We start from the raw sequence: 15,470 nt of genomic DNA on the forward strand, positions 1-15,470 counted from the left end.
GCTCAATGTTCTTGCTGTACCAGTTTCTTGTTTTCAAGACCATGGTCCACTATCCGTTAGAGGAATAAACCCAACCTCTGGAGCCAAACTCTGTCGTATATCTTACACACACACCACCCCCCACCTCCCCGGCGCCGCGCCGAGCTTCTGGCAGCCGAGAACGCGGCGCGCCTCGGAACCACATCTGCTTGAGCGGGCGCGCGCGTGTCACTAAGACGCTCATTCACTAGCGCAGCTGTCACCATAACAACTACAGCGAGGGAATCCTGGCAACCGCTGGGGGCGAGGGGCGGGGACGGCGGGGGCTGGAGCGCGGCGGCCGGAGAAGACCTACCGCAGGAGCGCCCAGCACGCTCCGTGCTCCACGGAGCCCCGCTCTATGAAGACCCGCCGGCGGGGCGCCACGCACGTCACTGCAGCGGCCATCCCCGCGGGCGGGGACCAAGCCTGCCGCCAAGCCGCCGAGCCGCCGGGCAGGCCGAGCCTCTGAGCGCTCGCTCCGGTAGCCCTAACTCTATGGCCCCGGGGGAGCGCGCCGGAGCCACCGCGCCGCCTACCACCAGCCGGAACCCGAACACCAGCCAGAGGAAGGGGGGAGTCCTGGGCGCCGCCGGCCCCGACCCAGGGGCCAGCCCGCGGCCTCCGCCCCCGGCAATGGCAGGCAGGTAGCGGGCTCTCGCGAGGACCCCCGCGGCGGGCAGGACCCGCTGAGGACCGCGGAACCCAGAGAGAGGGAGGAGAGGAGCAGCCCGCCCGCCCCCGGCTGCAGCCTCACCAGGGCCCTCCCCCGGCGGCGCGCGCCCGGGCGCGCGCGCGCCCACTTGCACTGTACCTCGGCTACTGCCCATCCTCGCCTGGCCCCCGAGAGTGCCGAACCCCCTGGGGCTGGATGCCATGGGTAACAACTTCTCCAGTATCCCCTCTCTGCCCCGAGGAAACTCGAGCCGGCCGCCGCGGGGCCACCCCCAAAACCTCAAAGGTAAGGCTCCGCCGGGGGTGGGCGCAGCTGAAGGACTGGGGCGCAGGTGGAGGGGCAGGGAGAGGTGGAGAGGTGTGGTTGGGGAGGACGGGCAGGTGCCACCTGTTGTGCGTATTTGGAGACAGATGATGTACCTCTGTATGGCCATGGAGGTTGGCTAGGCGTGGGGGGCGGCCTGTGGTGATGGTGGAGACCGGGAGGATGGCGTTCCACGGGGTCTGCGCAGTTCTCCCTGCCAGCACTGGAAACGTCACTAGAGTCCCCTCAGGCCATGATGCTTGAAGAGCATGCAGGCGTGAGGAAGGGCATTTGTTGGATGGATAGGGCAATGTGGCAGGATGCTCAGGCGGGCCAGCTGTGCTTCTCAAGAGAAGCATCATAGTCTCTGTTTTCATCTGCCGACGGCTGGAGAGGTCACACTGGAAGCACTAGTTGCATTTTCAATTGGAGGGTTTTTAAAGATCCAGGACTGATCTTCCAGCAACCTGGAAGAAGGGGTCAGAGCTGATGGCCTCTGGGGTCCTCTGCAGCTGCTGACATTTTGCATCCACTGAATCAGCTTGTTTTCTGGTTCCCTCAAAAGCCAGATGTTCAGGTGGAACCCTAGAAAAGAGGCTGGCAAGCTTGAAACAGAGGACCGTTTAACAGGAAAGTCTTTGCCTCTGAGTGTCCGACCCACCCAGCACCCTCAGGGAAACCCTCGGCCCAGTTCTCGGTCCTGCAGCTTCCAGTGCTGTCTCTGTCCCTTAGGTCCTCCCAGGCCCTTAGATCCCACCGATTCCCTTCAGGAAGCTGCTTTCCCACCACCCTCAGCACTACCCAGCACTTATTCTAGGCATTCAGATGACTAAGAATCAAGAAGAGAAACCTGAGGGCTTTCACAAAAATAACCCACTACTTCAGCCTCCCCCACACCAAACCCAGGTTATGAGAAGGATAATAGTAATGCCCTTTGATTAAAAAAAAACAACACAAAAAAAACTACGAAAAACAACCACATTGACTTTTGTAGAGAACTTTCATGAGAGCAAGGAAATGGCTTTAGGGAGTCAGCAGCACTGATCAGACCCATTTTACAGCTAAGGAGAACCAATGCTTAGTTCGGGTTCCCAAAGGCAGGGAGAGGCAGAGAAGGCTGCAGACCTGTATCTTCTGACTTGGAATTCTGTCCTCTGTTTTGCTGGACAGTTAACCTTCAAGACTGGGGGAGAGGAGGAGAGGCGGGACCACCGTCCTACATTCTAACTCCAACCCTTTCAGAACTTCAGCTCTCACTCGGCTCAGGAAAATCAAAGGGTTTGTTTTATCTTTCTGGAAATTCACATGGTGGTACATGTCAAGACCTTTCAAAATATTATATTCATTGGCCTTGCGATTCCATCTAGAAGAACTGTTCCTAAGAACATGGAGGTGCAGGCAGATACTTATGCACTGGGCTAAGATGTTCATGACAGTGTTATTTATACTAGGAAAACAAACTAATAGCCCTGTGATCATGGTATATCCTCTTGGTGGAGTATTATGCAATTGTTAAAGTTGTATTTTTTTTTAAATTTTATTTATTTATTTTTTACAGAGACAGAGAGTGAGTCAGAGAGAGGGATAGATAGGGACAGACAGACAGGAACGGAGAGAGATGAGAAGCATCAATCATTAGTTTTTCATTGCGCGTTGCAACACCTTAGTTGTTCACTGATTGCTCTCTCACACGTGCCCTGACCGTGGGCCTTCAGCAGACTGAGTAACCCCTTGCTGGAGCCAGCGACCTTGGGTTCAAGCCAGTGGGCTTTTTGCTCAAACCAGATGAGCCTGAGCCCAAGCTAGAGACCTCGGGGTCTTGAACCTGGGTCCTCTGCATCCCAGTCCAACGCTCTATCCACTGCGCCACCGCCTGGTCAGGCTAAAGTTGTATTTTTGAAGAATATTTGATAACTTGGGAAAATTTGCACAGCAACATGTTGAACAAGTAGGATACAAAGTTGTATAGACTGTAAGATTCCCCAATTTTGTTATAAAACAAACAAATAAACAAATACAATACAAATGCCAAAAACATCAACTATGGAGAAAGTTAACAATGGTTTCCTCTAGGTAATGGGATCACATAACATTTTCTTTTTTATAGTTTGTTCATTTCTGAAATAAGCAAGACTTTTGTAGAATCAGATATAAGCTGTAAGCATTAGCATGTATAAAGATTGTTTCTGAGCATTGGAAACAGATTCCTGATGATGGAAGAAGCTATGGATATGGACATCATCCAGTTTAGTGACAAGTGAGAAGAATGAGGGAAAAGGATAGTGATTGGCCCAGTTACTCAATGGGTCAGTCAAGAGAAGGTAGCAAAGCTAGGCTAAGTCCTCCAAGGGCAGGTGTTAGCTGGGGGCCAATGAGCTGACTTGGTGCTTTAATGCTTGCAAAATGCCCCCAAAGGTCCTGCTCTATCCTTGACCATAAAGAAGCCCAGACAAGTCCTTGATAATTGCACCTCTTTTTACCTAAACTTTGGGATTGTGGAGATGTGAGGTCTGTGTGGCTGGGGTCTTCGGCAAGGGAGGGAGTGGACGGGAGAGAGTCTGAGGCCTCTCACCTTCCAGATCCCATCCTAGCTTACTCCTCTTCCTGACTATCCACTTATCTGGATTGGGAAACCCCCCTTCTGCTGCCTCCCTGGTTTGCAGGGATCAGTTTTTCGTCCATGGGAGTAAATGGTGGAGAATTTCTCTCCCAGCAGTCTCCCTCCCTCCGTTCACCTCCCTTCAGGCTTGATTTACCAGAATGTAGCTCTCACACACCTACTGGAGGTGGCCGTGAGAATTTTGATTCTGCTTCTTCTAAGCCTGAGATGAAGGATTAGAGCATGCCCTCCATCCTTCATCCAGATCTACTGATCCTCCTTCTCAGCCTGACTCCTCCCCACCCTAATAACAGCCATCAGCTTTGTGCTGTGATTGATTGTTTAAGTGTTCACTCCTAATGCCCTTCTAATTTTATCAGCATTGACCTGGTGTCTTCTGTGTTATTTCAGTGGTTATCCAGAATTCCATTCCACTTTTATTGGTGTTGACCTTAATACTGGTTGGATTCTAAGACTGTCCACCCAGAGTTCTGCTGGGATTCTTTTTGTACTCACCCAGAATTTAACCCTCATTCTTAGCAATACCTGTCCAGAAATTTGCTTGGGGCAGGGAACTCTTGATTTTTTTCGGTCCTATAATTGCAATCTCTATTGATTTCTCACCATTTTGATGAAAACGTCTGGAAGGGGCCCGATGTAATAGGGACCCTGGGACCCATTGGAGACCTGAGAGTGGTCTGGCTGTCAGGCTGACATGAAACAAGGTGCGTCCATTACCTGTTGGTTCATAGATGTTGGTCTTCCCCCTGGAGACAACACTGACCTCACTGCACTGCTAGTGAATCCCACTGGGGACTGAACGGTGTTGGTCCAGGGGTGTCCAGGGGAGAGAGGTCCAAGGCATAGCTCTGGGCTGAGGACCAACAGATAGTTACGAGGAGCTGCTCTTTTTCTGGCTCCGAGGTGAGGACTCCTGACATCTCTGTGCATTCATAGGCTGGAGATCTGGGTGGAAGGCAAGGCTGAGGGAGGAAATGCTATCAGGTGCTGGGTTGGACTGTTGAAATCCCGGATTTGTGTGGGCAGAGGTCAGACACGGGGGATCAAGGAAGAATTTGAGCTGGAGATGGAGGGAACTGCAGAAATTGTGTAGATGGCAAGGGGTGTATCAGGAGTCCGAAGGTGTAGGAAGAGGGACATAGAGCAAAGGTGGGAATGAGTAAGTGCATGTATGTATTCTCAGTGACGGGTGTAGGGTGACCGGGCAGGGGGTTCATGCTTCCTGGAGACAAATATAGAGGATAAAGCTCTTTCTTCTTCCCCAGCTCTTTCTGAGTGCCTGCCTGCTCAGTGTTAGGGGAATGGTAACTAGAAAACCTTTGGGAAAGACTCCTCGCCCTGGCCGGTTGGCTCAGCGGTTGAGCGTCGGCCTAGCGTGCGGAGGACCCGGGTTCGATTCCCGGCCAGGGCACACAGGAGAAGCGCACATTTGCTTCTCCACCCCTCCGCCGCGCCTTCCTCTCTGTCTCTCTCTTCTCCTCCCGCAGCCAAGGCTCCATTGGAGCAAAGATGGCCCGGGCGCTGGGGATGGCTCTGTGGCCTCTGCCCCAGGCGCTAGAGTGGCTCTGGTCGCAACATGGCGACGCCCAGGATGGGCAGAGCATCGCCCCCTGGTGGGCAGAGCCTCGCCCCTGGTGGGCGTGCCGGGTGAATCCCGGTCGGGCGCATGCGGGAGTCTGTCTGACTGTCTCTCCCTGTTTCCAGCTTCAGAAAAATGAAAAGAAAAACAAACAAACAAACAAACAAACAAACAAAAAAAACAAAAAAAAAAAAAAAGAAAGACTCCTCGGGCCCCAGAGGTCACCCATACATGGGGACTGGATGAGCCACCTCCCATCTGTGTGTGTGTGTGGGGGGGGGGGGGGTAAAATTCACTGAACATAAAATGCACCATTTTAACATTTTGAAATGTACAATTCAGTTGCATTTGGTACATTGACAGTGTTGAGCCACCACACCTCTGTCCGGTTCCAGACATCTTTATCACCCCGAGGGAAAGCCTGTATCCATTAAGCAGTCACTCCCCGTTAACCCTTCCCCTGTATCCCTGGCAACCCCTTTCTGTCTCTCTGGATTTGCCAGTTCTGGACATTTCATGTAAGTGCAACCATATTGTATTTGTCCTTTTGTGTCTGGCTTCTCTCACTTAGCATAATGTTTTCAAGGTTTATCTATGTTTTAACATGTGGCTTTCCTTTCTGTGGCTGAGTGAGGTTCTATTGTACATAGGCCACATTTTGTTTATCAACTTACTTGTCAGTTGATAGGTATTGGAATAGTTTCCACCTTTTAGTTATGGTGAATTTTGCTGCTGTGGAGATGTATGTATATGTTTTTGTTGGAACACCTGTTTTCAGTTTTTTATGGTATTTACCTAGGAGTGAACTGTCTATCTCTTCAAAGCTGATGTTTCTTGAATTGGACATTTCACAAAGCTACTGGTTGTAATAGCTGGAGGGAGATTGTCCCCCTGTAGCTTTGGCTGGGTGTGACACCAGTAAGACACCTGTTGTTTCCAGAGTCTCTTTGCCATGCTGGCTGAAGCTTGGGGACAGGCAGAGGGAGGGGCCTCTAAGGTCTGTTGGCTGAGGAGCCTTGACTCTTGGAGGAGGGCCAGAGTGAGCCACACGAACTTTTCTGCAGCCCCTGAACCTCCTCGCTGCTCTGAGGATGGGGGTTGGGGCGCATTCTCTCAGGGCAAGGTCCTACCCGTTTTCCCAGCCTTCCCGTTCTTACTGCTCCTTCCCTGATCTGTGTCCTCATGCCAGATAATTGCAGTCTGCCTTCAGTTCCTCCTTTGATGCTGCCAGAGTGATCTGCCTAAACAGTCCTTTCATCACGCCTCTCCCCTATCCTCAGCCTTCAAGGTTATGACCGAGATTGCTATAATCAGATATTCAAGGCCTCTGCTCTTTGGCCGACCCACAGATATTCCATAGCCCTTGTCTCGGCTCCTTCCTTGGTTGTCACGATGCTTACAGGTAGGCGAGCTTGTCCAGCTTTCCACCATTAGGGGTGCAGCAGACAGACCTGGGGGAGGGGCTGGAGGTCTCCTCCACCACCCCAGACTTCAGAGAGGCTGGCTGAGACAGCTCCCATGTTGAACCCTCAACATCTATTCCACATGGCTTGGTTTTTAGTTCCATCTGACCTTTGAATCCTGTATTGTTAATCATAACAGTAATATTTATAGCTACTGTGTGTTGGGCAGTTACTGTGTGCAGATGTACTTAAATTTAGATTGTTTGCATTAATATCGCTCTGACAACCTATTGGGGGAGGTGTCATTGTCAGCATTTTATAGATGGGAAAGAGAGGCTCAGAGAGGTTAAGTAACTTATCCTGGACCTAGACTACACAGTTAGTAACTGATGGAGCTAGGATTGAAACCCAGGTCTCTCTGAGTTGAGGGTTCACTATTGCGACCAATACATGTACTATCCTTCCCCGTAGAATCCAGGCATAGTGAGTTCTGTCTTCCATTGTGGGAAGGAAACAGGGGATCAATCTCCTGGTCTCTGGACAGAACCGCAGAAGAGCGAGAGGGAGTACCATGGAGTTTTTTTTGTTTTGTTTTGTTTTTGTATTTTTCCGAAGTTAGAAGCGGGGAGGCAGTCAGACAGACTCCCACAGGCACCTGACCAGGATCCACCCGGCATGCCCACCAGGGGGCGATGCTCTGCCCATCTGGAGCGTCCCTCTCTTGTGGCCAGAGCCATTCCAGCACCTGAGGGGGAGGCCATGGAGCCATCCTCAGCACCCGGGCCAACTTTGCTCCAATGGAGCCTTGGCTGCAGGAGGGGAAGAGAGAGATAGAGAGAAAGGAGAGGGGAAAGGTGGAGAAGCAGACGGGTGCTTCTCCTGTATGCCCTGGCCAGGAATCGAACCCGGGACTTCCACACACTGGGCTGACACTCTACCGCCGAGCCACCGGCCAGCGCTGAGTACCATGGAGTTTTTGATGCTCCTTCCCAGCCCCTGCTCCCTACCCCTCCCTGGTTCAGGGAACATTCTGTTTCTTTGGCCCAGTGCTTCTCAAAGTGAGATTATTTTACTGCCTGTATCAACATCAGCATCAGCTGGAAGTGCATCTTAAATGCAGGTCCCCAGACCCCAGGCCAGGCCCACTGTCTCAGAATATTTTGGGGACAGGTCCTCTAAACCTGCTTGTTTAACAAAATCCCTAGGTGACTCTGATATACCCCAAGGTCCGAGAACTATCAAGGCTATGGGGCCTCAGAACAGACCCACTCGGTCACTCTTAGAATGGGTGAGGTCAGGCATCTCAGAGGCGGGGAGCCTGGCGTTGGATGTGGAAGATTTGGAATGGAGCTGCAAGGACATCTCACCAAGGGCATGACAGCAAAGGCACAGAGGCAGGACAGTGCAAGGTGTGTGCGGGAGCAGTTCCTCCCGCCTGGAGTGTGGTCCCCACTGGGGAGATGAACAGGTCAGTCTCTGAAGGCAGGCCGGGGCCTGATCTTGGAGGGCCTCAGATGTCAGGATGAATAGTTTAGACTTCATCGTGTAGGCAGTGGGAGCCACAGACGGCTTTTGAGCAGAAGAGTATAGTGATTTCATTTAAACAGCAGCAGCAGCAGCAGCAGCAGCAGCAGCAGCAGCAGCAGGCAGGCTGAGGGGAGGAGGGAATGAAGCATCTTGAGCCCTGGGAGGTTAATGGAGGCTGTAGGGCTTCTGTCTTAGGCCAAGCTAAGAGGACTGGGAGGGCAGCCAAGCTGACACCCTCGCCTAGGGTGCCCATGGACAGATCTAGAAGCACTCTGACCTCTGGCTGTAGTCAGCAGGGCCATTGCTCATCAGAATAAAAAAGCATTTTGGGCCTGACCAGGCGGTGGCTCAGTGGATAGAGAGTAGGACTGGGATGCGGAAGGCCCAGATTCGAGACCCCGAGGTCGCCAGCTTGAGCGTGGGCTCATCTGGTTTGAGCAAAAGCTCACCAGCTTGAGCCCAAGGTCACTGGCTCGAGCAAGGGATTACTCAGTCTGCTGGGAGCCCACGGTCAAGGCACATATGAGAAAGCAATCAATGAACAACTAACGTGTTGCAATGCGCAACGAAAAACTAATGATTGATGCTTCTCATCTCTCCATTCCTGTCTGTCTGTCCCTGTCTATCCCTCTTTCTGACTCTCTCTCTCTCTGTCTCTGTAAAAAAAAAAAAAAAAAGCATTTGGGGGGAGCCCAAATCCTGATCTTCGCATTATGCTAAGTACATTTGTGTAGGATAATTCATCTAATCTCCAAATGAATGCAAGGTGGGTATAATTATTCCCATTTTATAGGTGAAAAAATTGAGATTAATGGGTGTTAAGAATTTTATCCAGAAACACTGAACTAAGAAATGGCAGAGCTGGGGTTCCCACTGAGGGCAACAAAGCCCACAAAGGAGGAAATTGATCTTGTGGGAAATTTCTGCATATGAGGCCTCTCTTTTCCCTGACCTTCTGGGATGATGTGTGCCCACTTCCTAGATGTGCACATTGAGACCCAGGCATTGGTTTAAATCACAGAACTCAAGATGGAGGTAGAACGAGCCAGAAAGGTAAGAGAGGAGGAGTGGGGAGGAAGGAAGGCAGGAGCTGGTCACTGCCCGGGATGCCTTCACCCAGCTGTGCCAGTTGCCTGGGCCTATGTCCTGTTGGTCTGTGACACTCATTCCTGGTCCTGCACACTCAGGAGCCAGAGGATGAGGGGCTGCTTCTCACTGAAATCGGTTGCTTTGGCAACCCTGGGCAGGATGCAAGTGGTCTCCTTGGTAACACCTGGGAAAGCTGCCTGCAGGGATGGAGAGAAGTGCACTGGTCAGCAGTCAGGCTGGGTGGTGCCGGCAGGCCCAGACCAGGCCGCTGAGAACTCAGGCTTGTGAAGAGGGTCAGGCTGTGGGGTAGCCTAGGCTGCCGATTGGCCATTTTCCAGTAAGCCAGAGTCCAGAGGCCCTGGGGGCCTGCCTGGTGAGACCCGAAGCACTAATGAAGTGGGAGGAGATGAGGCTGGGGGTGGTAACAGGATGTGAGGGGGAGACTAGAGCCCCTGGATGGCAGCCCTAGCCCCAGGGTTTATTAAAAGATGCTTATCAGAGGTCATTACCAGGATCCTGCTGCTTAGGGAAATGAGCAGGTGCTGAGGCCTGTGGGCGCTGCCGCTGAGGGAAGAGAAGGGCTGGGACAGCAGGAGCAGGGAATAGATGGAGTCACCGGGAGGCAGGTGGGAGGCCTTGGCTCTCTGCTGTAGCTGCAGTCTGGGGGTAGGCGGAGCTCGCGCCGGGCTCTGGAACTGGGCTCCGGACTGACGTTCTCCCTGAGTGAGGTGGGGGTTCCAGCGATGCCGTGATGGAGGGGCTCATTCTTTGTCTAACAGACGCATGCTAAACAGCGGCACTGGGCCAGGTGCTCTCCTACATGTGAGGATGCAGTGGTACCGGAACAGATGAGGGTTCGCTACCACAAAGCTTCCCCTCCACTGGGGGAGGCAGATGGGAATGACAATGACATGAACAAAAACGAATCAGGCCGTGGTAATAATTACTAACATGCTCTGTACCAGAGCTTTTGCTAAGCTTTTTACACTTATTATCTCATTTAATCTGTAAAACAACCACCTGATGTATGATTATTAACCCTGTTTGTGCCTAGATAAACTGAGGATCACATGGCTGGTATGAGGTAGAGCTGGGATTCTAGTCACTCTGATTTTGGAGCTTTCTCTCTCTCTCTCTTAAAATAATCTTTTTTTAAAATTTTAGAACTGTTTCAGATTTATAGAGTTTTCGCAAAATAGCATAGAGAGTTTCCACATACTCCATATCCAGTTTCCCTTATTATTAACATCTGACATCCTCACTATGGAACATTTGTGACAATGAATGAATATCGATACATTGTTGTTAACTAACGTCCACACTTCATTTAGATTTCTTCAGTTTCCCCTAATTTTCTTTTTCTGTACCAAGATCCCACCCAGAATACTGTATTCTATTGTTAGTCACCACAGTATATATTACAGGGGTCCCCAAACTACGGCCCGCGGGCCACATACGGCCCCCTGAGGCCATTTACCCGGCCTCCGCTGCACTTCCGGAAGAGGCACCTCTTTCATTGGTGGTCAGTGACAGGAGCATAGTTCCCATTGAAATACTGGTCAGCTTGTTGATTTAAATTTACTTGTTCTTTATTTTAAATATTGTATTTGTTCCCATTTTGTTTTCTTACTTTAAAATAAGATATGTACAGTGTGCATAAGGATTTGTTCATAGTTTTTTTATAGTCTGGCCCTCCAATGGTCTGAGGGACAGTGAACTGGCCCTCTGTGTAAAAAGTTTGGGGACCCCTGATATATTAGGTTGTCATGTTTTTTTGTAGGTTCCTCTTGGTTGTGCCAATTTCTCACACTTTTCTTGGTTTTGATGAGCTTGACAGTTCCAAGGACTACCGGTCAGGTATTTTGTAAACTGTCTCTCTGTCCCTCTGTTGGGATTTGTCTGTTGTTCTTCCCGTGATTAGACGTGGTTATAGGTTTCAGAGAGAAAGACCGTAGAGGTGAAGGGCCATTGCCATCTCACCACATTAACGGTGTGTGCTGTCAACATGATGTTGTTGACCTTGATCGTGCAGCTGAGGTGATGCTTGTTAGGTCTCCGCTGTAAAGTCAGTTACACTTTTCTCCCCTTTTCTGCATTGCGCTCTTGGAAAGAGAGTCCATCTGCGCCACCCACACTTAGGGGTGGAGAGTGACGCTTACCTTGTGGATGGAGTTGCCCACTGCTTTAACCGCCCCACTCGACTATTTCTTTCGTTACTCGCCCAAGCAGGCACATTTGGATAGGGGGTGTGAAAGAGAAGACTAGGGAGCTAATGGGGGAACTTGTCCTGGTCTGGAGGGTCTGGGAAAGTTTCCTTAGGAAAGTGATCTGAAAATGAGTAAGGGTCACCTTCATGTGCCTAGAGGAGGTGCTTCTGGCATGTTGGGCATGGAGCTATTTATTTAGCATCCCTACCCCTGCCTGTGAAATGCCACTGGCCCCCTTCAGTGTCATTGTGACATTAAAAAAATAGCTCTCCCATGTTTTTAAAAGCACCGCAGAGGGAGCAGTTACCACCTCTGAGAGCACTGCGCTGGGCGTGGAGGGCATTGGTGGAGGTTGTTCCTGGCAGGGGCCTAGCACAGCCCCTGCGCCTAGGGACAAAGCTGAGGGCTGGCTCAGCACCGAGGGGCTGAGTCCAGGCCATTGTCACCCAGCCCTTCAAGCCAAGGACCTTTCAGCAGAAAATCATTAAGCGGCTGCTCCCTTGCCTCTCTGTCCACGGAGGAAGTTGCTGGTCACAAAGGCTCTGTGTGGGGCTGGGGCGGGAGGAAGAGAGTGGAGCCTTCGTGGGATGAAGGGAGAGGAAAGGGAAATATGTCTGCTGGCTTTCCCTGGATGACCTCTTTGCTTCTGTTGCCCCCAGAATGCCATCCTGGCTGCTTCAAGGTTGAGATGGGGACAGAAAAGGAAGAGCATTGCCCAGGGAAGGTGCTGTCATATGATTCAGGTGGTGGCAGTTCCACATGCTGCTGGCTTTCACCTTCCTCTTGTCCCCTTGGCTGCCCCAGCCTCTGCCTGGCACCTGCCGGAGGGCTGGTCGTCTCCAGGGATGGGCCAGTCCAGAGTGTGTGTGTCCAGGCGGGGCTGTCCAGGTGCCCCTGAGAGTGGGGTGACAAGGCACTCTCTGCCCTGCTCAGAGTAGAATGGAACTGCTAAGATGTTCCTAGCAGATTCATTTTATGTGTCATGTGTCAGTGCCCACTGTTGGGCAGATAAAGTATTTTATGCTCACTTTGTTAAAGATGGCGCTGCCCACGTGGAGGCTGTTGCCCAGGTGATATTAATGTGTGTCTCTCTGTGGGCTGTGGGCAGGCAGAATCCTTGTAGCCTGGGGCTTGGTTTTGGGATTAAGCCTTTCCCACCCTTTTTGATGTGGGGTGGTACAATCCTATCATGCCTCAGAAAGTGACTTTGTATTAGAGACTTCCCTATTTTGTATATTGGATTAAAGGTTATGAATCTACACTATAAAGGGGCAGAAAGGGAGCGTGTTCTCTTGGTTCCTGAGATTATCATTAGAGCAGAGAACAGAGAAAGGCCACATGGAGGAGGCCAGGAGAAGCAGCCAAGATGGCGGAGTGTTGAGTGAGAAGCCAGTTTGTGCAGTTTATGCAGGGAGAAGGAAGGAGATGGGGAACAGAGGTGAATAAGTCTGGTGAGCTAGAAACCTTTGATTCTAGGAAACTCGGATAAGTCAGTAGCTTTGTGAGCACTGAATGTGAGTGGGTTTTGGAGCCCAGTGTGTGTTTTTACTTGCCCGCCGGGTGCAAGCTAGGATTAAAGACTATGGCCCACCAGTTTTTGGCTCCGTTGTTTCTTTACCGACTGTCCGAATCCAGTGCGAACCTGCATGTGAATGGCCACGATGGTGGCTACTGGCTTTACACCCACTCTGTGCTGGGTGTGGTGCTGGGTATGGAGAACTGAGAGGTGAGTACCGGGCATCATTCTGCCCTTCAGTGCTCATAGCTCAGCCTCATCCACTTCAGACCTCAGCCTGTATTGGCAGCAGTGTCCTTCTCCGCCTCTGAGTCTGCTTTCTTTCCCTTTTCCTCCGCTGACCTTCCTAGAAATTGCTTTGAACACATTCTTCCTGAGGGGAGAGGACTGGCAGGTGGTCAGTTGCATGCATGGGGCTGGTGGAATGGCCCCAGATATGTCATAGAGATTGTTTTGTCTTCCCTTCTTTCTCAGCCCAGGTCTGGGGTTTTTAGCCCCAAAGAGGGTATGTGACTTACCCAAGATCTTACAGCTGGATTGGACCAGGAGGTAGGAAGGTCTCAAGGCTCAGACCTTGCAAGATGATGCTGCTCTCAGGAGCTGGCAAAAGTTAATTCTGGGACACTCCTAGGACGAATGCTGGCCTCCACTGTGATGTGTGCTGTCCCGAGGGGCCCTATTGAGGAGCTTTAAACAGAAGAGTGACAAGATTACTTACACGTCTTAGAATGCTCTGGGGCAAGAGAAGGGCAGGGAGGGACCAGGCAGGAGGCTGTGGCAGTCCTAGAGAGGAGAGATGTGTGACTTCTACCAGTGCGGAGCGGCGAGCGGGGAGGCATGTAGATTGGTTTGGGAGAGCCTTGAGAAGATTCTGACTCTGGGGCAGGTCAGTGAGGCACCCAGGCAGCTTAGCATGGAAAAGCTTGGATACACGGGGAGGGTCAGCCTCGTGGCAGGTCAGTGGTGTGTGTGTTCCCATGAGAGCTGTGTCCCACCCAAGGCCGTGAGGTCTTAGAGCCAGGAAGAAAGACAGGTGAGCAGGTCAGGGCTGGCCCAGAGCTCCTCGCTCCATCTCTACCCCTTGGGACACAATCGATAATTAATATCCCCTCTGCTGCCTGACCAGGCGGTGGCGCAGTGGATAGAGCATCAGACTGGGATGCGGAAGGACCCAGGTTCGAGACCCCGAGGTCGCCAGCTTGAGCGCGGGCTCATCTGGCTTGAGCAAAGAGCTCACCAGTTTAGACCCAAGGTCGCTGGCTCCAGCAGGGGGTTACTCGGTCTGCTGAAGGCCTGTGGTCAAGGCACATGTGAGAAAGCAATCAATGAACAACTAAGAAGTCGCAACGTGCAATGAGAAACTGATGATTGATGCTTCTCATCTCTCTCTGTTCCTGTCTGTCTGTCCCTGTCTATCTCTGCCTCTGTAAAAAAAAAAAAAAAAAAAAAAAAATACCCTCTGCTTTTCACCGGTGGCTCCTGTGTGAGCAGGGGCAGGGCCCTGGCACCTGTGGTTTGATGTGCATCTGACATCTGCTGGGCCCCAAGCCAGGGGCCTTCAGTCCCGCCCTACCCAGGCTTTCTCAGGTGGCTTCTGGCTCCCTGTGGGGGCCAGGTCCCCACATACACACATGAACCGTAAAAGGTGGCCATAAATTAGCGAGTCAGGCTAAGGCTGCTCTGGTTTTCCCAGAGTTGAGATCAAAGCCCCAGACCCTCACCTTGGGGCTCAGTACTTGTAAAATGATTAAACTGTCAAGGGAGAGAGAGGCAGGAGGGACTGGGTGGGTAGCCATTTAGTAAAACAGAATGCGGAAAATTGGGCTGAGAAATGAGGCAGCAGGTGGGAAAGGGGAAGAGGGGAGAGATAAAAAGCTGTTTGTTCCCTGGGCTTTGACAAAGTTGTAATATATTTAAAGTGTACAATGTGATGGGTCGATATATGTATACATTGTGAAATGATTCCCACAATCAAACTAACACGTTCGTCAGCTCACACAGTTACTTTTTATTAGCAGATTTCAGGTATACTGTAATCACCATGCTGTACGTGAGATCTTCAGAATTCATTCATCTTATAACTGAGAGTTTGTACACTGTGATCAGCCTCTGCCCATTTCTTTTACCCTCCAGCCCTTGGCACCGCGATTCTACTCTCTTTCTGAGTTCAACCATTCTTTCCCTCCCTCCCTCCCTCCTTTCTTTCTCTCTCTCTTTCTTTCTTTCTCTCTCTTTCTTTCTCTTTCTTTCTTTCTTTCTTTCTTTCTTTCTTTCTTTCTTTCTTTCTTTCTTTCTTCTTTCTCTTTCTTTCTCTCTCTCTCTCCTTCCCTCCTTCCCTCCTTCCTTCCTTCCTTCCTTCCTTCCTTCCTTCCTTCCTTCCTTCCTTCCTTCCTTCCTTCCTTCCTTCCTTCCTTCCTTCCTTTCTTTTTTAGATTTCACATATAAGTGATACTAGATAGCAGTAGTTTTCAACTTTTTTACACTTGGCGATCTAGCCAGCCAGAAATGGGAACACACAGCGAATAAGGTTTT

The 15,470-nt window shown here is 51.1% G+C and overlaps 1 protein-coding gene across 1 annotated transcript in view; it reads left to right on the forward strand.

Annotated features, from left to right (window-relative positions):
• The first annotated feature begins 308 nt into the window (after nucleotides 1–308).
• The window catches only part of NEURL1 (neuralized E3 ubiquitin protein ligase 1), an 87,874-nt gene continuing 72,712 nt past the window's right edge, over nucleotides 309–15,470 (forward strand). The window contains exon 1 of the mRNA XM_066238960.1: nucleotides 309–979. Within this exon, the coding sequence (XP_066095057.1) occupies nucleotides 895–979 (85 nt within the window). The 5' untranslated portion in view covers nucleotides 309–894. The remainder of the gene's footprint in view (nucleotides 980–15,470) is intronic.

Source organism: Saccopteryx bilineata, chromosome 7 (genome assembly GCF_036850765.1).
Source record: "Saccopteryx bilineata isolate mSacBil1 chromosome 7, mSacBil1_pri_phased_curated, whole genome shotgun sequence".
NCBI lineage: Eukaryota > Metazoa > Chordata > Mammalia > Chiroptera > Emballonuridae > Saccopteryx > Saccopteryx bilineata.